The sequence below is a fragment of the Cardiocondyla obscurior genome, linkage group LG18, assembly GCF_019399895.1.
Source record: "Cardiocondyla obscurior isolate alpha-2009 linkage group LG18, Cobs3.1, whole genome shotgun sequence".
In the NCBI taxonomy this organism is placed as follows: Eukaryota; Metazoa; Arthropoda; class Insecta; order Hymenoptera; family Formicidae; genus Cardiocondyla; species Cardiocondyla obscurior.
The window spans coordinates 3,637,180-3,661,532 of record NC_091881.1 but is presented as its reverse complement, the minus strand read 5'-3'; the positions used below and the strand labels follow the sequence as shown (position 1 = coordinate 3,661,532).

The window sequence follows — 24,353 nt, the reverse complement described above, 5'->3', positions numbered from 1 at the left end:
GCTAAAAAGTTGCTCCAACGTTTTATATTTCGCGGTCTCCGTTTATTTTCAAGCGCGCTCCTTTATATTTCGTCGATTCGATACGAATGAAATGGCATCATCATCGGGCCGATGATCGGAATATTTACCGGGGTGCGTTAAAAAGTACGCGGGTTTCGGGGAAATGAAACCGGTGTTCTTGCGAAATTGCACGATGTCGGAGAAAATTGGAGAAGGATAGCCGGGTCTTGCTCCATTTTATTAGATCAAACGGACTGTGACCAAGCTGTACGTTCTACTTGACTCGGTCACTCGGCTCCTGTCCGACCGAATAAACGTCGCCGTGCCTTATTCTGCACCAGCCCCCTTTTCGCCTTGTCGCTACCCCCCGAGGGCACTTTTTTATGCCATCGGGAGACCCGAGTGTCGGTCCCGGTAGCATTTTATCGGCCAACGTGCTCGACCGGCTTCTCAATTTCATTTTTCTCGCCCTCTTATTGTCGATTCGTTGATACGACCGCGTTACCACCAAATACTTCAGAATTCGTAGATGCTCGTCTACTAGTAGCAGCTAATACGGTCGACGTATATGAGGATCAGTTATTGAAGTTTGAGAAAACTGTACGAAAAGTATTAACGGGTCGTAAAATTGAGACAGATAAATTGTATAAATTGTTACGATATAAAGAAATCGCTTAATATTATATATGAGGTATTTAACACTGTAAGATGATTCCGAGACAGAGAACTATCGGATAGGTAACGTTGGCTCAATAGATCTAGTCGGCAAACTACTTACGAGACGTAACAGCCATATATCGCCTCAATACATCGACTACGTCGCTTATTGCAACGACAACGACGAGGATGGCGTTGGCCGTAACTCGATTTTGCGTTCCATCTGAGACACTGAAAGTCCCTCCGGCCGTCCAGCCTGCCCGTCAATAAGGCAATTCGCTGACCCGAATTGGCTCCATTACTTGGAGAAGAATGACTTTCGGGACGATATTTCATTCCGTGAGAAAATATTGAAGATGCCCTCGCGACGACGCTACAAAGAAACATTAAATGTGTCAATCTAGTCCTTCTGTCGATAGAAAGGTCGAATAGGAATTAGAATTATTGACCGATCATTACAAAAGCCAAAAATATTATAAACTTGTTAGATGAAATTTTTTTTAAGATTAATGCTGTTCGAATTAGTTAAATATTATAATTATTAATTTTTATTTTCACGAGCAGATAGAACTACGATTCATATCTTTTATATAGATATATCTATCGCAATTTTATACAAAAAGCTTTCGTCGAATCTCTCGATATCGGCGTTGTACCCGGACGAAAGATTAAGATCAAAGAGTCAAATTCGATACTTACTTAGGGGAAATCGCGCTTTTCAGGTCGTCGCGTTCCAACTTCGTGCGATCGGTTCGCATTAACTTTCGGGAGACGTCGGGCGCGGCTTGGAATATTGCAGAGAACATTTCATGCTCCCATGCCAGAAGAAAAAAGAGGCCGGGGCCGGGGGGGAGGGGGACGGACTCTGATCCGCAAAATATTCGTTCGAACTGCTCGGGAGATCGTTGTCGCGGTTATTATTTTTCGGGGGATGGAAGCCCAGCGCGCACGAGGAGCACGGAAGCGAATTCAGGATCCTTATCTAACCATAAAGCTTAATCCCTCGACGCGGAGGCGCTCGTGCGCTAAAAAGTATTTTACGAGCTGCTTATACGTTTCAGCGGTCACCCTGACACCGAATCCAATTTTCCCGATAGGATCTTTAGTAGGGATCAGGTGTTAGAGGTCCGAGAGGTCTTCGCATGATATGTCTGCATTCGCACATGTGTACTTGTTTGAATTTTTGTCTTCTTCGTAGCTAACATTCATCGTACGTAATAAAACGTCGATCTGATTTTTATCGTAAAGGTGCACGTTTCTTCAATTGTACACACAATAATTATTTAAATGTTATAATATTTTTTTTTTTTTTTTTTTTTAAACGGATGCAAATTTTTCACGCATCGCTAAGAGCGTTGTAAAAATAATCGAGTCTAGCGATCGCCGACGTAAAATGCGTAAAAGAAAACTGCAGTACGAGTTTCTTTAGCACTCAATCGGTACGTTATACCGTCTATTGCCATATTTGAATATTTCTCGTTCTGGCGACACTACTGGAGGCAGATAAAATGCTTTACGACGCCGAGGAATTAACCCTTGATTTCCGCGCATTACTCTCACCGTGGAGTCTACCGAGATAAAGGGGTGGCTGCTTCCTTACTATCTCCGTGGCATAATGGCCGACGAAGAAGGGCACCGTTCATCGTGAAAGATATAATGGAGCCGTGGCGTGGTTCCTCCACGGGCTTGTGCACTCACGATTTATGGTTTCTTTTATTTAGGGAAATAATGGTGCAAGGTTACCGGAGAGCATCGAGCCACGAGCCGTCAGCTTTTGGCTTTTCAAAGCGAATCGCAACGTGTCGCGATGTTAGAAACCCTTCGGCCACCCTTTTCTCTCGTTTACTTCTTAAAAAAGAATCGGGCAGAATTCCACCACTCGCGAATGAGCAAAATAAGAAAGTAATCCTCGTCAGAAAAGTACCTTCGATTTTGTTCGTTTGATCTCCCTCGGTCGTTTACAATTTTCTTCCTCGGGCGCGCGGACGAAAATCGTAAAGAGCCAAGAACAGCTCGCCCGCTTGCACGTGAGAAATCTGTGTATAGGTGCGAGGTGGTCCGTCGAGTCGACGGTATCAATATTCATCAGCCGTCCTATGTTCGGCTGGCTCAAATTCGTCGGATTAGCCGGAAACTTCGCGTTGCTCCCTCGCGCGTTGTAACCGTTTGCGCGGCGATACACACGCACACGTGTACGTATACAAACACGGTGTGAGATTTAGAGCAAGAGGGCTGCTGCAACGCGCGCCGTATCAAGGGTGAGACGTGCGTAGGCGGGTCGCGGGGCCGGCGTTCACCACCGTGCCGATGCTCCACCGCGGGATTCTAATCCGGGTAGGTCGGGTAGGCGTGTGTGACGTCATATTGCATAACAATTAATCAACGGGCGATAACAGCTAGCCGGTTCTCTCTCGACGGAGTGGGAAGCCCTGATAATCATTTCAACGGGCAGCTTAAAGTGCCACTAGTTAACGCTAAGCCGATTTAAAAGCGATTTAATATCCGGAATATTATACCTGGCTGTCGCGCGGATGCCCGACAATAGCGATCGCATCGGAACGGTTCCGCCGATGGTTTTCTTAGCTCACTTCCTGCCGGAATCACCGTCTACTATTGTCTTGTTTTTATATTTTGCAGCTTTTTATTTTTATTTTTTTTAATTTCTGCTTTAGAATTTTAGTTTTGACGAGTAGTTTTTGAATCGAGTATTAGTTTCAGATTTTAGAGTCTTTGATTGAACTTCGGTCGAACTCTTTCTTCGGTAAAAAAAAAAAATTCAATGTGAATACATTCTTGATGACACCCAGCTCCCGACGTTGCATCGTTAATAAGCGGTGGCACCAGCCACATGCTCTCTCCTGATTTTCTCTAATACATAATGCCGATCAAACAACTGTTTAAGCAGTCCCGAGTTAAGTGCGTTCCATTCTTTCGCGAGTACTATGTCGTCCTAGTTCGCCCCTAGTTTCTAATATCTATCGGCAGGGATGCTTTTGACCTCGCGAGAGTCACTAGCACGTCACCCGTATATTTTCTTCGCGTTTCTGATAGTTTTTCCGTTCGTGTGAACCTGATGCAATCTATTTTCGATTGTCAATCAACAGTCTTCAAAATTATTTCATCGAAGTAAAAAATAATTTTAACTCTTTAAATATCCGAAGTACTAATCTAAAGTATAAAAATTAAATTTGTTCGTAAAAAGATTTATCGCGTTTATAGAAAAAAAAATTTCTTTTTTTCTTTTAACGAAAAATATTTGTTAGTTATCGAAAGTTATAAATCACAGAGTTGTCTTGTCACCCGCTGATCTTTATTTATCGACCACGCGGTGATGACTGAAATTCTCCCTCTCTCGTTCAGGGTAGGTCAATAGTTTCACGCCGACGAGGACGTGTATATCCCATTTTCGTAGGCCGCTGATTGAGGACAGATGCACGAGAAGGGGAAGTGCGCTGTGTGCAGCGTGGAGATGAGGGTATAGTCGCTTACAATGACCCCGAGAGAAGTACAATGGAGCACCGGCTATTTCGAATTCTCGGGGCCCGGCTACAGCCGATCCGAAAATCACTCGTCTATGACAAAGAGCTATGCTCGCGATCCCGCAAATATGCCGTAAATACGCCGAAGAGTATCGATTAACCAGCGGCTCGATACTTTTAACTCGATGATGCTTTAATCGAGTGCCCGATCAACGCGTAACTTTCCTTGACAATATTTTTTTCAAAAACATCAACATACTGCAATTACTATTAATTGTAGAAAAAAAGTCTATCTCTCTCGTTGTTTTATAAAATTCACAAAACTATAATATTAATTAATTTTTTTTTTTTAATCGCGTCTAATTCTATCGCGAGAGCCGAAGCTTTTTATATATTATATTTTATAAAAAAATTTGTAATATCCCAGTTAGTCTATTTTATAAAATGCCGTGAGCCGGTTTAAAATTTGTTATTTGATATTAAATCATCGCCAAATAAAAAGGATTTCCTAAATGGATGACGTTTACCCAACAGCGGAAAGTATCGAAATAAACGGTCGATTGCGGCACAGTCTGATTCAACAGACCAGGAACGCGGTTTGTTTCCATAAAATCTGTTGCTCGCACCGACGCCCGAAATCCTAATTAAACGGCAGATTCGAAATCGTCGACCGACCACGTACAAGCTTAATCCGCGCGCGAGTACCGATAATATCGATCGATCGATGCGCGAGCTGAGTTAATTAAATTAAAATACTCGTATAATAGCGTGCCAGATGGCACGACCAGGACATACAACCTGGTATTGAGTAGTCCACCCCACTCGGTCATCCCCCGGCATAATACATAACTCGTTTAGCTTTGCAGGTTGGCAAAAAAGCCGGGGGGTCGCTGGTAGGATTGTCACGGGGTTTTGCTTGGCCAAAGTGTTTAGGCTCCCTTTGGTTACTTTCTTACAACGTCAAACATCGAATATTTTAACACTTTAATTTCACATTTACTGCTTTATAATATGAAATAGTACAAGCTACAAAATTAGAGATATCGATAAATAAAGTTTACAATTACGATAGATATAAGAGATGCTCACGTTTAAATCTAAAAAAAAAAAATAATTACTTTTTATATTCTTATGATATTTATATAATTTCGACAAACGAGCTTCGTAAATTATAAAATAAAATCGATCGATGTTCGCGTACAGAAATTCATTGAAATAGAATATTGCTGGCTAGATCGGAGATATTTTGTGACTTGAGATCGTTCGAAGGGTAAAAATTCATGCGTTTTAAGGAGGCTCTGGCCGATGCTGTCATGATTACCTATTTACCAATGACAATCGAATGGTTACTTAGTTTCATGGGGTGCGGATCGAACCGCAGTTTAGCATTACGAAGGCCCAAGGCAGGTCGTTAGCGGCGTTGTCGTAACATATGCGCTGGGCAGGCTCCATATGGGCTACCATGGACCCAGATCTGAAGCCCCCGGTACCCCCTTTACGCGGGATCGATACCATTTCGCTCCTTAATCGGTCTGCTTTGCGGCTTTGCTCAATGCTCGCTACTATATCCCGACTGCGTTTTACTGGATATATTCCCAAATAAAAATAACCGTAAAAATATTTTATAAATGCAGAGTAATACGTATCTTCGTTTAATTAAAAAAAAAAAAGACTTTCTTTAAAATGCAATTTTTACCGTTGAAGTTAAATACAAAATTTGACTTTGCTTTTTAAATATCGGTGCGCCACATATTAAAGAATTTTATTTAACGCTTTAAAGTTAAAAGAAATTTTTTTATGAGATAGAAATGTGGTCAGTGGCGATTTTGATTTCAACCATATGATGCTGGGTGGTTAAAACCGGGTATTTTCTATAATCGTCACGCGACGCGGTGTCGGTCGGCGAAAGCGCGGAGATGAGCTTGTGCGGCAAGTGCATGTACGGTGCAATACAGCGAATAGTCGGGAGACAGGGAGAGAACGGTAGCGACCCCCATGGAGAACGTACGGGCAGTGAGCAGGTTGACTAGCTTTGTCCATGGTCGATGATGACGATGGGGTCGGTCTCGGCACAGATGGGCCGCTAATCTCATTGAAAACTCATGAGGACTCTCGAGCGGAGGGGTGAAGGGGGGTGTCCGCGACGGTACTACGAGGGGGGGTGAAAGCCCCCAGAAGTCTCGGCGAGGCTCTCCTCGCTTCGTGGGGGCCCAAGCACCGTGCTAACCACCATATGTCCTACGTATATGCATACTCGTGTATGCCCGTGATGCATGTTTACGAGAATATGGTGCGGAGTTCTTCGACAGGCGGTATCTGGTCACACATCCCCATGTGGCAGAAATACGCGATCCGCGGTTCGAGATATATCGTAATCGGTCCAACGTCACCTGTAGAATCCCGACCCCTTTTATCTCGAACATCGTCGGGAAATTCTTTCGAGATTACGACGAATCCTATATGCGAGTTAAGTGATTTAAAAAATGATTTAATTTCTGATTATTTCGAGGATCAAAGTAAATATTTCATTGTCCTATCTCAAAAAAGTCTTGTATAAAAATTTATAAGTCGTAATAATTATTACATTTCGGTTTAAATTAATTTTTATCAGGGGAATAAATTAATTACGATTTTATTACGACGAAATTTCTTACGTACGCGATTTAAAAACGATATTTTTTACCGATCGAAAAATTGGAAGCGTTGACTGTAGCCGCAAGTAGACCGAGAAAGGCAAATTTCGCGCACGCCCTGTAATCTCTAGTTTTATATATATATATATAAAAAAAAAGAAATTTATTTCACGAGTTTCTTTTCTTCGAATGAAATATTGAACCGCGATCGCTCTTGCACCAACGCGAGCCCGCTGCTAGTATTCGTTTCTGGACAGCCTCTGATTGCCGTTTCCACCGCGGCGCATATACATATTTAAGGTTGCGTCCACCATTAAGATCACCGTAGCATAACTCCGCCGTTGGCTCTCTTCTCCTACCTCATGCATATTCCTTCTCGTTTAACAAACACTCCGCGTAGACGTAAAGAGAGAGGACAGGAGAGATCCGGCATCGCCGAGACGGAACGTAACGGAGAAAGAGCTCCGGCACGCACTCCCCGGGCATACGGGGTTGCTTTACGAGCGGACAACTAAGGTATGCTCTGGATTTTAACCCTGCCCGAGACCCCCGTCCCCGACTCGACGTAATCATCGTACCTTTCGTAACGCGACCGTCGCAACGGGCCAGAGGTTTTATACCCCCGGCATCTCTCGGAGAGCTTGGCGCATCCACCGTGACCGAGCGTCGTCTCACTCGCTGCCTCCGGGATGCTGCGCGTAAACCTTTAGACTAAGCAGCTACCAACTGGTGGCCGTCTTTGTTCTCGCGAACGATAAACTACTAAACGGCTGCTTGATAAAAATCACAGCTTTCGAGAAATGCTCGTCAGATATTTACGGAAGCCTTCTTTGCGAAAAAAATATCGGCGAGCAACGTTTAGGACTTGAATTAATTTTGTGGAAATTATTTTTTATTTTATGTCTTACAATTAGTTCGGAATATTGAAATTTACGTTTTAACTTGGCGCGTAAAAAGAAAACCTGTTACGTTGACACAAAATCAAGGGATACATCAGGTTGACAAGGGTGACTCCCGAAAATCAAACGTGATCGTTTCTGACAGCGCTGTTAGGGGCGATGGACAATCGGTGGATCAAGAGATAGCGAAACCTGATATTTCGTGCATATGCTCGGGTGTAAATGCATTTGCGAAATATGTTCCACGAATTTACGATCTGCGAATAGTTTTTTTGATTAGAATGATTTAATGCGTAGACTTTCATTTAAAAAATATATATATTTATTTATTTATATACTTATAGTTACATTTTAAATAAATTTTCAATTTTTAAGTTTAATCTGAGAAATGGAAAAAACAGAAAATTAAAAGTGATAATAATAATCTTATGTATATAGCAAATTATATTTTATGTCTCGTCCTTCGAGATTATAAATGTAGTGCAGTTACTTGACGTCAGTGATATTACTCGATTGCTTTTGATAATAAACTTCTAGAGTATACGCAGATAAAATCCGACGTCAATCGAAGTGTCAGGAGGGTGCGAGTATTCGATCCGTTCTCGGTCGCGGAATATATACGACCTGACCGTCGCAGGAAAACCGAGTGACGTATGCGATGTTCTTCACGCATCACGTCGAGATACATACATATGTATGTACAAACGAGCATATGTGCCGGCACCCGATCATGCATGCGTTCGGTCGCGAGCAATCTCTGAAAATTCGCCATTGCCGTACGTTTGCCCGAGTTCAGGATTTATTTCCGGCCGTGACCGAATACTTTCGCGATATATCGTTTTTACATAACTAAAATGTATCTCGAATTTAACGAGAAAAAAATTTGTGATAATATCAAGCCAGATAAAAAAAATGTAAAGTAGTTTAACTAATATTCAGTTCTATTCTATACACATAAATAATCATTATACATTTTTTTTTTAATAATTAACGTGACGGTCGAAAATATATGAAAATAAAAAACAAAGTAAAGACTTTCGTGATCGAAGGAAAATCGGAAAATACCATCTCGGTTCATGATTTCTCTTAAACGGGAGACACAGGTGTTCGCTTGCTTTCGAGGCATCCAGCATGTCGAAAACCGGCTGAGAATCGAGCGACTCAGACAAATTACTCGCGAGATCAGACTTAATCTACGTCGGTATCTCTAGGGAATGTTGGAAGAGAATCAAGGTCGCATCTGTGAGATCCGACGACGCTACGCTTGTCCCGGGTCTTCTCCGCGCTAAGATTGATGACGCCCGCACGTTCTCTGCTCCTCTTTCTCAGTTAGCTCCTCTTTCTCTTGCGCTGGAACACCGCGATATAGGGAGACTAGGCAACGGTAAAGGAAAGACGCGATTTCTCGGTGCAAATGAGACATCTCCGCCCGTGCAAGCAGCCGGAGAGTTCGTAGTTGATCCTTAGAGCAAGTAGAACGTCGTGACAAATGTTTCCCGACATTGGTTTAGGAAGTCTCATGATGTATCTCTGTCCATCCGTTTTGCGTGGCATAAATAAGCGCCTTAAACCACTTTAAAGCTGATGGAAACTTTTTTCGTTTATCCTCTACAGAAATAATCTTTGACATGAAGTTTGATGTTGAGAAAATTGCCCTTTAAATTTAACCAATTTAGCTTATACAATTTAATAATAATATAGTCACCGTATAATTTTCTTAATTAATATTTTTCGATATATTCTATTTTTTATTAAATTAATATTGAATTTATTGAAATTTTTATAAAATTAACATGTTTGTATGTTCGATGGAAGTAAATTAATGCAAAGTTTAAATTAATGTTTCATAAATTTTAATATTTTAACGGTCGAATTGTGAGTTTGTCTTGCATATGCGTTAGCGTTTACGTTTTGCCCTGTTATGGTAAAAAGATCATTGCGCGATTTGCTCGGCGTTCCGACCGGAATGCGTCCGCCGAGGAAAGAAGCCGCGGGAGCGGATCCCTCTGCGGATCTCTCGGCGTCGTCCATCATTCGTCGGAACGGCGAAACGCTCGGTAGGTTCGGGTTTTCACCGAGGAGGAGAGATCTGCATAGCGCGAGCCGGCATCTCGGGACGAGCGAGCTAAGTGCGGGATTATGCAAAGCAGCGGCCATACAGTATAAAAATACGGAGCGACTCCGCGCCATCTTTTCCGGACCATTCTAATAACTCCCTCCTCTTACCATCCACCTTCCCTCCGCCAACCTTTCTTCGTCGTGATATCTACAACCGACCGCGGGGTCGTTGTCGAGGGGTGAAAGTCGACCGACGAACGGACCGATCGACCGACCGACCACAGATAGCGCCGGTACGATTTCGACTAATATACTCGTAAAGCTGTCAAAGACTGGCTGCCACGTGCTTCCCGTTCTGTGAATATTATACTTAACGTGTGCATAGACTTAACGAGCGAGCACCAAACGAACAGCAGAGATCGCGAACGTTCCTTAAAGCGTGTCGTTATTTTTGCAGCGATTGATTTGTTTATGAATGTTCGCTGGGTGCATACGCATCCTTGTGAACAAGTTATTAAGCTAATCGCGAACGAAATTATTATATTTATCTGCTAATTACGACACGCTATTAATTAGGGAGGGAAATCATTTTGCGTTCTACAAAAATATCGTGATTTTCGTTGCGATATTTAATTGCAATTGCAACGTTCGTAAATAACACGCGTCAATACACGTCAGTCCATCTTTTACTTTTCTCTAGGATCATCAATACGAATTAAACCGGCGTTAACAGAATGCTTTTAAGAGCACATGGCGCTTCCGTCTACCGAGTCATCGTTATGATAAACGAGCAGCTTAGTACCTTCCCGTTAATTTCTTCGTTCCATTATATACCGTCGGTCTTAACAGCGATAGACGTAGTTCTTTGACAACAGATGCAATTGTCGGCGGAGCACATTATGCTTCTAGACATCGCAATCATAAAAATTATTCAATTTTTTTTTTTTTCTAAAAGTTTCTTTTCACGTATACGAAATTACTTGTACATTCGCAAGAAATTATACTTTTTGCGACTCGCACGAGAATATAAAACCGATCATTCCGTTTAAGAGCTGTTGAATTGCAGTCGGGACGAAACGGAGAAAGAGAGAAAGAGAGAGAGAGAGAGATACTGAATTCGCCATATCATAGAACTGTTCAGGGAACAGACGTAACTGCTCGCGGAGAAAGACGCTCCTAGATATCACGGGGGTTCCGGAACGTTCTCCGTTCGCGCGCGTAGCCACGATCGCGCGGTACTTTCGGTCGCATCTCGGTCGCTTAAATTCGGGAACTTCTCGCCTAGGCGAATCACGTTTACGCGCGCGGTCGACGCGCGAGATAGCGGCGTCTGATAGCGCCCGGCTGGAAGTCGCATTAATTTTACCTCGGTCGACTCCCTCGCGCGATGCTGCGCTACCGTCAGCTCCCGCCCCTCCCGCGTTGCGAGCCGTGGGGGGAGGGGGTGTTCATGGAATGGGTACGCAAGGGACGTTTCTCCCGCGGCGGCATTTAGGTAAGGTATTCACGTAACACATAAGCAACCGCCACGCGCAACCCACCGTGTGCACAGAGATAAGAGCCGAAGGTGGCATCTTAGGCGGTGCTCCGAATAGAATTAAATTCCCCAGAGCTATCGCGGACGGCGAGAGGGAAAGAGAGAAAGAGAGAAACGCGACCCGATATCGTCGGGACGATATCAACAAGAGCGGATGCGGGACAAACTTCTCTCGTAGAACAGATAGACGGATAGATAGGGGGAATAAGGGGGCGCGAGCGGAGGAAGAATGGCGTACGTTGATAATTCTGATGTGGCACACATAGGCAGAGTTACAAAGCCGTTGGCAAAGAACGCCGCCGCGAACGCGGTGTGTCTAAGTTCGGTTAATGTCGAGTCAGTTAACTGCCGATTCGATAAATCATTTGGGGAAAATGGTTAATTGTTTAAGGAATATAGAGGCAGTTATTTCTGCTGGATAGGATGCGCGAGCAATATTGCCTGTTAGATTTATTTCGCTGGAAGTTTCGTTTCGTAAAAGTACGTAAAGTTTCGGCAAAGAGACATTACGGGAACGTTTAAAACAGCAGTCGATTCATTTTGTATGCATGGTCCCCCGACTGTAAGTTAAGAAATTGCCTAAACGTACGTAAAATCTAAATCTCCCGCACTCTCATCTCGGGCGTCTCCCTCCTCTCGCCGCGAATATGTATACTATGCCAAGTTATTTCAACAATCCTCTGAATTTATCGCACATCCAATTTGTCAGGCCAAGACCACCCTGTTGTAAGAATTCCTGAAAAAGTACTACCTTCATCTCTAGCCGTATATTTTATTTTTTTTTATACGAATCGCTTAATTAAAAATAAAATTAATAAACATATGAGAAATATTAAATTTAATTTAACTTTATTAAATTTTTAATTTTTATGCAACTTAGATTTTCAAGAGTTTTTTTTTCTTTTTTTTTTTTTAAATAAAGAAAATGTCACTACGACGTATTTATTAATATTTAGTTATTATAATGATTGAATGGCTTTTCGGTAATTTAAATTTTTGCTTTTACGCGTTCCTTGCTTCTGAACAACATGGGTGGTGAATTTTAATGGAAAACCGAACGTGCGGCCAAAGCGGCCGGAAGAGAATCGCGATGATTCTGTGAAATATGGCTCAGGAGCGAGCAGGTTTTCGGCGGGGCTGCGTTAATGGGTGATTGATAAACGACCTTTTCTCATCAACTGCATCGGCTGCATATTTATCACTATGCCGACCCCGACAAAAACGCGTGTGCACTCGGTTCGTGCAGCCGCGTCAGCGATGCGAAAAGCGGATGACATTACTCCCTTCGCGAAGCGCAAAGCGCGGCGTAAAAATAAAAAAAAAAATTATTTAAAAAATAAACTTTGATAAATAATCGTGGTGTTTTAACTATGCTAACTAGCTCATATTAAGTGAACATTATATCCAACTATGCAATTAAAAAATTTTCAAACTTTTTTCTGTGACTTACTTTTAATTAGTTATTTATTAATTTTTTTTAATATGGTAAATTGAACGTATAGAAATTTGTACAAAGTATTTAGTACGATTTGATGAAGAATCTGATTGACAGGCAATAGTTAAACAGTTTCTAGAATATCTTCTTCAAATCTTTTTAAATTAAAAGAGTAAACGTGCAATTTTCTTACGAAACAAGTCTATATGGTATATGCATAGATCATGTTCACTCGATGACGTATTAATTCCCGTGTAGGAGTCAATCGAGCCGAAGTACACGCGTCATGTAAGGTGTCCCTTTCGTGGACCCACGTAACAGATACTGTCGATGTTAAAGTGCCTTTCAGCGAACCCCCACGTTCCGTGCTAACAGCTCACGCGTGGCCGCCACGTGTCGAACGTCGCCGGCTCATCCGCTCGTGCGTTTAACTTGGACGAATTAGGCAAAACTTGCCCTTTCTGGCCGATTTGCAAAATAACACGGGCAGATGGTGGCAAAGTGCGATTCTCACGCGCGACGTATTTTTCTACTTGAAGATTTATAACGCGTACCGGCCGAGACGAATTTTCAGTTTGTCCGTAGCAGTTTAGTGAAAATAATCGAAGGGAAAAAAGACAAATTGATGGAAAAAGCAAACGTGACGCGGTGAAAGAATTCGAAATATACGTATAATTTTAATTAATTATTTTTTAATATTTTTTTAGACCAAAATTCAGATGTTATTAAAGTACGTACGCGATTAAAAAAAAATGTCATTTATTAAAAATTTAATATATAAATAAAAAAATAATACATATTTTTTTTTTTTTTTGTATTGTTACGGGAAGAAGAATTCGAAGCTTTCTTGCTAGAATACTGTTTTACGGGAAGCAAAGCAGAGGGGCGTAAAATGGAATTAGAGATCAGTATATCGCCGTTTCTCCGAGTTGGCGGGGAATGTCACTGTATGATCGGCAATAAATATGGTTCATAATCCAGGAATGGCTGCACCAAGATACAGAAACGTTTCGTAACCGCCCCGTCGTGCGACGCGTGTCACACGTAACGTCGTCGTAATGACTCTTTCGACTTTACGACTCTGAATTAGGATTAGACTCAGCTGTATTGCATGCCACACTATCTACTGCACACGTGGTGGATCGTCTAATTTATTCAGCGCATGAATCGCGTTGTGAGAGTTATTGCCGATATAATCAAGCTTATCAAATTGCTGGAATTGACTTTTAAGATTGTAAGCCTTTCGTTTTGCTATTCATTGCCGCGGAAATAATTTCTGAGATAATATGACATTGCGTAAACGTATAACAATAATTTATTTTATATTAATCTATTTTTTAAATCTAAATAATGTTTTAAAAAAATTAATTCCTTTTATTTTTTACAAATTATTCGTTAACGTCGTGATAACAGCCGCCTTTCTTAGTTCGGGTTCGGAGTATCCGATTTACGAAAGATCCTTTGTTTTTGAGATACTCTGTGTATAAGATATAAGAAATTGAGATGTTCTCTTCCGCAAATACTCGTTTGCGAGTCTGGGCGCGGGATAGCGCCAATCGAAAAGTCATTACAACTTTTTGCCGACTCAATCAAGAAGTTAATGTCCTTTAACCTCGCGGCATTCCCCTCAGGATTTGCCGAGATCTCGGGAATCGCGTAAGAAATCGACGGCTCTCACATGCCCGGTAAAATAGATCACCGGCGTATGATTGATCGCCTATTGGCTGCGCGGTGGGTTTTTGCTTGCTGCGCCCACTTGTATTGGGAGTTATTTTTCTGGCATGAAACTACGATGCTACCCATCTTGACTTATTTTTAGGTTTACGTGCGTAATCTTGCAAAAAAAGAAAAAAAAACAGATTAAATAATTGTAATGTTTAAACAATTGTGCACTTGATCGAAAGTTGCAAACGTAAAGATTATAGCGTAATTACAAATAAATTAAAAATATTCCGGAATAAAAAAAAACATTATGATTAACAATCGCATATAGTTACTTTGTGGTCAGATAATTTATGAACTAGCGAAGCTTGTTGCTTCTTGGATAAAATTCTTATTTTCTTCTGTTATAACTGCCTTCTTTTTATATTTCGTGCGCGCGTTTTTGAAACGACTTTCTTTCGTCGTCGTATCTCTATCAGCGGTACCGTGTCGTCTGTCGAACGTCCAATATACCCGCGAGTCGGTTATAAAAAAGAGGCGAAGATCAGGGCGCGGGCGTTAAAAATATTCAAGATCGTTTGTCAGGCTGAATTACAATCCCTGGCCGTTTCCTCTCCCCGCCCGTCGTCTTTACCACTCTGTTCGCCACTCTAGCAGAACGGGATTCTGCGGTACGCGTTGCGCAACGCGGGGAGAGTAAAGTGGACGGAGAGAAAGGGGGTGGTAAGAGACCACGACGGTGACGGCAACGGCGACGACGACGACGACGACGACGACGACGGCGACGACGACGACGACGACGACGACGACGATCCCAGGCACATGTGTCGAACCTGAAATATGTAGGCGTGGTCTGCATGGTGCTAGCAGACGCATCCCGACGAGGGAATATGTTCACCCCGTTGCTACGCTCCACCCCTGTATAGGGGTGCAGACACTGCCATTGGCCAGTGCCACCCTCGTCGCGCCTCCACCTGCCACGCTCGAGCTACCCTTCGCGACGGCTACCCCTAAATACGGGGAATGCGCGAATAGCATCCTCATTTTAACGCGAACCGCCGATGCGGCCACCGTTCGCCAGTTTAGTTCGCCCTGGACTGCACACCAGATCGGTGCGTCCGTTTGGGGGTGTTAATTCTGTCATTTGTGATCTATCGCGTGCTCGCGAGGATCAGTTTTAGCGGGATAAGCTTTGTGAGAAAAAGTGTTAGTCTGATATCTTAGAAGATCGAAGATCCATCCTGAGGTATGGAAACGTGGTCCAATTAGTATAGCTTACAGACCGCGTGTTTTTAAAGGAAAATACCACCATAATCTGGTAAGTAAATACTTATTTATATAATAATGTATATTAAATATCTAAGATGCATTGAAATATTTTTTAAAAGTCTTTTTAATTTTTTTTTTATTATTTGACAACGGTACCAAAATCAGTTATATCTTATTTTGCCAGTCTGTAATTTCCTTATCGATTGATTAATTTGTTGTAAATTGCTAGTTTATTTAAAGCAAGAAATTTTTAATTTTATATTGGCGATTTGAATCATGAAATAGTTATTAATTAACAAACGTACAAAAATTAATTCTGTTAATTAAAAAAAAAATTATTTTGTTGCGAAGAAAATATATTTTTTAAATTAAAATTTATTAATGCAACAAATGCATATAATTTATAAAGTATTATCAATTTACGTGTATCAATGCATTTTACCTCGCTCTAATTTTTTCTTGAAATGTACGACGTCTAGACTAAGTGTGTTGAATTTTTGTCAATTAATTATTTCGAGTCGTTGCAACGTTATTACTCACTCACTCGTCGTCGCTGTCGTAGGTCGATCATCCGGAGCGAGCAGGATGACAATGGAAGATCGCACGGGTGGCATCGACCGTGCCACCCCCGCGACATCGACGCCGGCCACGACGGCATTGACGTCGGCGTGTCCCGCGTCTATCAGCGACGTCACGCCTGACGCTTCTTACCCTCTTCAACGAGCGAGCAAGCGCTCCTTCGACGTCGCTTTTCTCGTGGCGCCCGATGAGAACCTGGCTCGCCGTCAGAACGAAAAATTGCGATTGGTAACCGGTCGAAAGGAACGTCCGAGAGACGACATCTCAGTCGATAGTGTCTTGGACGCCGACAGGCTGCCGCAAAATCTCACGATCAAACACTACGATAACGATTCCGGCGGCTCAGATAGAAGAAGATTGTTGCACTGCACGGAAAACTCGCTAAGTCCACCGTACGTATCGCCTAGAACTTTGACGCCGACCTTACCCGGACTATCCCCAGATTCTGACGGGAGAAGATACGCGCCAGCCGGTGGCCGGCATCAGAAATCACCGAGCCCGCCTACTTTCGTCAGCCATCATCAATCTATGCTGACCGTTTGTCCGGAATCTACGGATTCGTCGATCCTGGCCTGCACGAAGGTTTACGAGAGCGGTATCTCGTGCGCGAGCGATCACCACGGTGAATCCCGCAGTGCTTTCACGAAGGTAAACTTGTCCGGGCAACGGAACGGTTTCAACGACGACAGCCAAGCGTCACCGAGGTCGTCGATATCGCCGGATGATCGCGCGAGTTATCAGAGCAGCGTTAGCCCGCCAGTGGTATCCCTGCCGAGTGCGGCGAGCTACAAATACGCGCCCTTTCCCACCAAAATGCCGTATCCCTTTTTGGCCATGGGAGCGGAGACCGGCCAGACGGGATTGCTGGAGAACCTGAAGATCCCGCAAATCGCTCAGCCGCCCAAGGTGCCAAGTCCGAAAGTGCCCGCTTTCCGGCCGGATCTACCCCCGGTTTATCCCAATCTTTCCTACAATCCTATCTCCGTATTCCCGCCGATGGCAGACGCTCTTGCGAGACCGAGATTCCTAGCCACGGCGGCCGGAGTGGCGGGCCTTTTGCCGCCGTCGTTCGCCGCGCTGACTTTACCGGCGCAGAACGTCTGCGCCAAGTGCAACCTGTCGTTCCGTATGACTTCCGATTTGGTTTATCACATGCGCTCTCATCACAAGAACGAGAATACCACTGAGGCGGCAAGAAGAAGGAGAGAGGAGAAGCTTAGGTGCCCGGTTTGCGACGAGAGCTTCCGCGAGAGGCATCATCTCACTAGACATATGACCGCTCATCAAGATAAGGAGAGCGACGGCATTGCCGATCAAGTCGAAATCAAGAGGAGGACTACTACCGTTCACAGTAAGTGACGACGAAAACTGCCGATCGAAGATGATATTCTTACGGCTGGCTATTCCTTCGAGAACTAAATTGGTGCGTAATAAAACGATAAAGTTTTTGTGATAACGGTGAAAGGGTTGTTTGTTTATATCTTATTAAGGGAAAAATTAAAACGTCGGTCTTTGCAAATTAAAAAAAAAAAAAAAGAAAAAAAAATACTCGCCATATATAAATTTAATTATCACGCTTGTGGTAGTTTCGGTTAAATAAATTTTTTTACATTTTTTATCGCGAATATATGCAAAAGTTTCGCTTCTTGAATCTACGACACTCTGTATAGATAGACATTATTGCGACATTTACATTGTATACGTGTATAATAAGAAAATTTTAATGTCTGCATAAAAAAAAAAAAAAAATATCTACGGATATGTCGGTCCATATATTAAAAATACTTTAGTATAATTAATGCACTGCGATAAAGACATTCCCTGTCTAGTCAATATTAGGTAGGAACAATTTGTACATAAAATAGTTTTATTCATTAAAATAAGCAAAGTAATAGTTATCTGTAAAGCTGAGAGAAAGTTAGAGAGAATGTGTGTGTGCCTGTATGCGATAATCAAATTGATCAGATTAAAATATAAAAATTTATAATTAAAAAAGAAAAAAAAAAATTATTTGATTCATCTCTATACGATATACATATAATTATTTTAAAGAAAAATTTTACAGTTTAACTTTTACATTCTTTTGCGAAGAAAATAGACGTAACAAGTAGAATAACCATTTAAGATTCCGAGATGTAATTTCGACTTTGAGCAAAAAAGAAAGAAAAAAAAAAAAGAAAAATTTAACGTTAAAAATATATTAAATATCGTTTAAAAGCATTTAATTACTTTTAAAATAAAGAGTTAAATCTAAAAGCACGTAGCCTCTGAATATGAAATCAATCGTAGCAATAAAGCATTTCTAAAATCACGCATATTTGGAAAAGCAGCGTGCTAAAATTGTCAGAGATAAAATAATCGTATTTCGATATACCCGCAAATTACATACGGTTCGTTCGAACCACTCCATTACCACGATGTAGAAAGTAAAATATTTACCGCGTATTTACAGCGGCAGACAGGTGAAACAAGCGGCGGGCGCGAATGCGATACTAGACGCAAGGGGTTGGAAGGGCCGGGGGAACGCGGAAGGGTTTGCGCGTGTTGCGGAGGGGTGGTGTAAGCGTGTAAAGCGCATTTCGACCGTGTGTACGAAGGTGAGGGCGGCGTGGTAATAAATAGATCGTAAACCGTAACCCGCGTCACACACAAACCGTCGGAGCGCGCATAATGGTAGGAAACAATGAATGCCGTAATCGGAAACAGTGCCGGTTTGTTATCTGCCATTTACACTCCATTTAACTTCAAACGGCGAATCGGCCTGCGCGCATTCGCGTTTTAAATACAGCCCGGTTTCCAACCACCATCGAGAGCCGCCCCCACCCGTTGCTCTCCACCTCCGGTGAAGCTCCCGCCGGCGGTGTGCAGCTTAACATAGGGTTAAGCCGTCGCCGAGTGGCTTAATATTGCCCGAAAATTACGCGAATTATCATCATACATATTTCTCGACGTTCACCTGAATAACTGAACTCTCCTGCGGGAATAACATATTGAACATATTGAACCGAGCGCTTGTCAAAAGTAAAGAAGTTATTATTCTCTATCGCGTCATTAATTTAGCCCTTTGTTAATATTGCAATTTATTATAATAGAATTTTAAATAGGGTTAGTCGTAGAGATCACGAGGGGAAAGGCGTATCGTTAGTACGACCTCCGCGGTATTCTGTACAGCAATAATCACAGTAGCGTGTAAATATACGTAGTACAACTTTTACAGAAGTTTAATACGAGAAGAAAAATACGTTTATAAATTAACAAGTAAGTGGGTGTATCGATATCGAAGGGAACGTACCGATTAAGAAACGGCGAGACTAAAATATCGTATAGGTGTTTTAACAAATTCAGTATTATATTCTACAATTGTCGAAAGTATTATCGGAAATAATATTGACGGAAAATATAAAATTAATCAGCTACCGCAATGTGTGTGTGCACGAAGTTGTTTTAAGATTAAATGTAATATATGTATAAGTCTGTATAGTAAATTATTAATCCTCTCTTATTATTATAGAAATATCGATGTTCTGTTTTATTTTATAAAAATTGATTTATCCAAAATATCACGTTGTATCACTTCGTTGTAAATATCACCAATGTACATAAGCACTGTATGTACTTTAGCTTGTTGTTAATTAATAAAAGAATATCCATGACAATTAAAATCATACGTGATTAAAATCATACGTTTTACATTTTCAAAATTAATTTTCTGTCTCAACTGTTAATAAGATATTATTAGATGTTAAAATTTATACATGTTATGTGACATATTTATGTTTTTATCGCTCATGTAAAAAATTTTTATTAAGTACTACATATAGCTCTTTTTATTTTTTTTCAATCTTCTTTTTATTGAAAAAAAAAAATTGTTTTTTATTGACTTTTTTAATCACGATATGGGTTTTTAATAACTTCCCAGATACAGAAACGTTCTTGCTCTTTACTTCATGGACGTTGCTCGTCCTCCTCTTGTCTCCTCGGTGGTAAATCACCGAAAGCCGATTACGCGGCAATAGATTAATTTCTGGCCACTCAGAGACCTTTCCCCGACATTCGATTCGCGGGTGCCGGATCGATTGTTATTTTGTCCTACGCTCAAATAAAATAGTAGACGTGGAAACGTCAAACGATCTCTCACATATTTATTTTTTAACGTTTTTGCATTAAAGTCTAATACGTAACATTTTAATTGTAAAATATTATTAATTATACAGTAAATTATATTAAAATAAAATTATTCATTGACATATATCGAATTGATTTAACGAGGAAGAGGTATCTCGGAAACTCTTTCAACTCCTGCTTCTCTCTTGAGAGAGTCATTACGAAATCCCCTAAACGGGTAACGTTAAGCTCGTCGAAACCGCGGCCAATACGACAAACAATCTCTTACCGCCCTCGTTCCGGCTTAACCTCGCCCCTTCACCACCCCTGAAGTAAGTGTACTTACCCTCTGCCCAAGGTCCATAAAGATAAATAACACGGAGCACCCGGACTTCGTAGTTGTATCCCTTACAGAGCGATGAAGGGACCCCTGAGGACTTCCATCATCCCTTCGTTCTTTTCATCATCTCTCTTTCTCATTCTTATATTTCCCATCGCGGCCAAACTTCTTTTCTTTTATCTTTTCCTTATATTTTAATCGACTTTGATTCTTCTTTCAGCTTTAGCTTTTTTAAAATAAAATAAAAATAACATTTTTGAAAAAAAGTAATTATTATAAATTATTTTAAAGGCAGGAATAAATTAATAAATAAAAGCATTAGGAGATCGGGGTTCTATACTTTCATTTAAATAGAGAATCTACCTTTCTCTCTCGTTATCAGTTCGCTGCTCTTCCCACCCTTGTTAGCGATACTTCCCGTGGAGAATCGCGCGCATGCTTGTTCTGTCAGTGAAATAATGACAATGTCATAGCCCGGGCCCGATTCGCCACGGCACCCTTGCCACGTGGGCGACGATTGGACGCGGATATGCTAATATGGCGTCCGTTCCGAGACATTAAGTTCTCGGTTTACCGATTCTCGCCAGACGAGCCACGTCTTGACGTCCATATCACCTTCCACTATTGTGCCTTCAATCACGGAATACGCGATTTTCTTTAGGGATCCGGTAGGGTTTTCACGAGGCATGAGTCATTGCCTATACGTTCATATTAGAATTCGATTCTTTCCCAACTTGGAATAATTTCTATAAATATATTTAAGTTACATGTATGTGTAGAGAAAAAAAAATTTTTTATTTGATCGTTTTAATTGTAATTAATTTAAATTTAATGCGATGATATTTAAATACCGATTAATTTAATTAATTTTTTTAATGTGATAAAAAAATAATGTTTTAACAAATGTCTAAAGAGCAAGAACGATTAATTGAGTCTCGGCAGCGCATTTTGATATAAGTACCTATCTGTCCTTTATCGTCGGCCACCCCGATTCCCGTTTGGTCACGGTCTTCCGGTACGATTATGTAACTTGACTGCGAACACGCAGCTTACATCGGTCTCACGATGCAGCCGGTTGCAGCGTTTCATCGTCAATCAGCCGTCGCTAAATGATTTCGTTCGCGCAAGCGAAACTTTTCTAGGGCATATGCTGCGACTCGATCGTGGAGCTTCGCACGTATATTCGGCATGTTAATAACGCACGTCAGATTTTCATGTTCCATGTTCTTCGCGAGAATATTTAATAAAATTCTTACGCGTCCTCGTCAAATAAAAACCGTATATGTGGACATTGAATTAAAGTACTTTTCATCGAAATCATTCATTAATATATGACGATTATAACGCCATATCGTTTTCTATTTTTTAAATACATTTAATCAGGATCAAAGTGATATTCCTTCGTTCGCGGGAATAAACTTCCGGTCGCGGATTTCGCAGAGCTCGAAATGCACCCGAAGCGCGACGGTCGATCGAAGCTCGCGGTGGCAACCTTGAAACGTTGAAGCGGCGAGCTGTCTCGGCTTATTTACGACGTACGTATGATGAAAAACGGAAGCGGGCTCCGGCGCGATCGTGCGGCCGCCCGGAGCGGATCGTCCGGCGGAGGGATGAAAGGGGTGAAAGGGCCTGCTCTCTCCTCTGCCGGAGCACCTTGATTTACTGTCGACGATATTTTCTCGTTGGTGCTAGTTGGCGCCTACCGCACCACCGCGCCCGACAATGGCGGGCTCGCTTGACATTTTGTTTCGAATTATTGCCCGCGCTCGCGCGGCCGGCCCTTTCTATTTCGCCGCTCCCGACCGCTCCTCCACCGGGCGCGACAATGCTCTATTTTATTTTGCTCTATTTTTATTCTGTTTTGCCTGTTTGCGTTTTTTCTTTTTTCTTTTTTTTTTTTTTTTTTGCCACGTTATTTTTCGGCAGCCGCTCGCTCTTTGTTACGCCGTCGCGGGACGTCAACGCGTATCCGCCCGAATTTCGCGGCTCTCGTGGCACAGATTTATCATCACAATTACGCTAGGAATAGCCGCGCGAACGATCCTCTATGCGCTGCGAAGAAGCGCACAAATAAGGCAACGTTATCATACTTGTAGATACAATGACTGAAATAAATTTTTTACTTGTAAGATCATATTTCAGTACCAGTGCTGTTACTAATAATAAAATATCTCTTGTGTTGCAGATGACCAAGTCTTTGTTGGAAAAATTATAGAAGACCCAGAGTGAATCGTTGCTGCAAGAAGCGCCTGTTGTAAATGTCTGCATTTGTTTTGGTGAGTACATTTTTTTCTTTTTTTTTACTGTTTTAGTAAGATCTTTTCTTTTTAAATTATATGCTTGAAGACATTCTCTCGTGATTTAGAAATTCAAAATTTAGGAATTATAATAATGAGTATGTTATATCGAAACACTTGACATTTTATAGACACAATGCAAACGATATTTAAAAATTAATAGTAATACAACTATTACATATTAAAAAATTTACTTCAACATTTTTGTAAAAAGAATTACAAGCTTAAAATTCTGGCCATTGTCTTCGCGGTTCGGACAATTCCTCTCAACTACGGTCCCATTCCGTCGTAACAGCGTAACCAAAGCAGTTGAAATAACCGCGATATCAACTCGGTTTTAACTCGCTTACACTTCTGCTTGACACGTCGGGGGATTCGCGGCCAATAAGCGCAATAAACTCATTCGACGGTTTACTGTGGATCGCTTTATAACCGTCAGTTATGGTAGCACCTATAATTTCTACCCCCTTACAACAACCGCCGCCTCTCTCTCTCTCTACCTCCGATCTCGCTCTGCCCTCCGCCGCTTCTCTCCGTAAGGGGAGAAACTAGTTACCGAAACTGCGCTAGTTTAAATTACGAGCCGCGGCGCCTTCGCGATATATTTTTAAGGGATAGTTGTCTCTCCCGTTCCTTCCTTCTCGTCGGTGCGAAACCTTGAGTACTCGCAACTCCGCGGCTGGTGACACCGAGTACTTTATTTCCTGCGAGTCGCCCGTTTCAGTACCTTATACTCTTTCCGATCCTTCTATCTCCCCCCGCCTTTTCTCTTTCCGCTACGGACGGCGTACCGCTTAACGGCAAACTTTCTTTGTAGAAGTTTCAGAAAACGACGGCACGGCGACGATAGCAGGGTGAGAAGTTTGAAAGTGTTCGAAGATTATGTGATACGGTTTTCTATTGGCCTGTGACAATAAAGCGCTCGACGCGATGCTTTATGCCGGCGTTTGACGATCGGGGGGGGGAGGGGGAGGAAGGGAGGGAGGGTTGCGAGGAGGGATGTTTGGTTCAAAAATTGAGATCGCTGATATTTGTCGTCGGTATATGAAATTATGGACGTTACGTGTCGTCCACGATCCCTGATTAACGACTATTGTAATAGGTCATTAGCCCCATTGGCTCGCCCGACATAAATTATATACGTGAACCATCAATATTTAGATTTTTATTTTCAATATAAATAAAGATAATATAAATGTAAATCACACTCTCGATTACGTGGCAATTCTACGTTCAATTATTAAAAGTTACCCTAAAGAGAAACGAGTTCTTTAATACACGTTTGTGTACAACGAGACAGTATAAACGCGTATATTTATAACAAATATATTAATGAAAGAAAAATATCTTAAAGCTCCGGGACGTGGTTAGGCCGGCAATGAAACCGGGGCGACACTTGCAAAT

The 24,353-nt window shown here is 41.8% G+C and overlaps 1 protein-coding gene and 1 long non-coding RNA gene across 2 annotated transcripts in view; both read left to right on the top strand.

Moving 5' to 3' along the window:
* LOC139109660 (uncharacterized) overlaps window positions 1-24,353 on the top strand; it is a 149,097-nt gene that overhangs the window by 11,645 nt on the left and 113,099 nt on the right. Inside the window, exon 4 of the long non-coding RNA XR_011546868.1 lies at window positions 22,838-22,928. This is a non-coding gene — a long non-coding RNA (uncharacterized lncRNA). The remainder of the gene's footprint in view (window positions 1-22,837; window positions 22,929-24,353) is intronic.
* Window positions 14,837-18,390, top strand: LOC139109619 (uncharacterized). Its single transcript, XM_070668840.1, has 2 exons — window positions 14,837-15,678; window positions 16,192-18,390. The coding sequence occupies exon 2, from the start codon at window positions 16,215-16,217 to the stop codon at window positions 17,565-17,567; it is 1,353 nt and encodes a 450-aa protein (XP_070524941.1). The 5' UTR covers window positions 14,837-15,678; window positions 16,192-16,214; the 3' UTR covers window positions 17,568-18,390.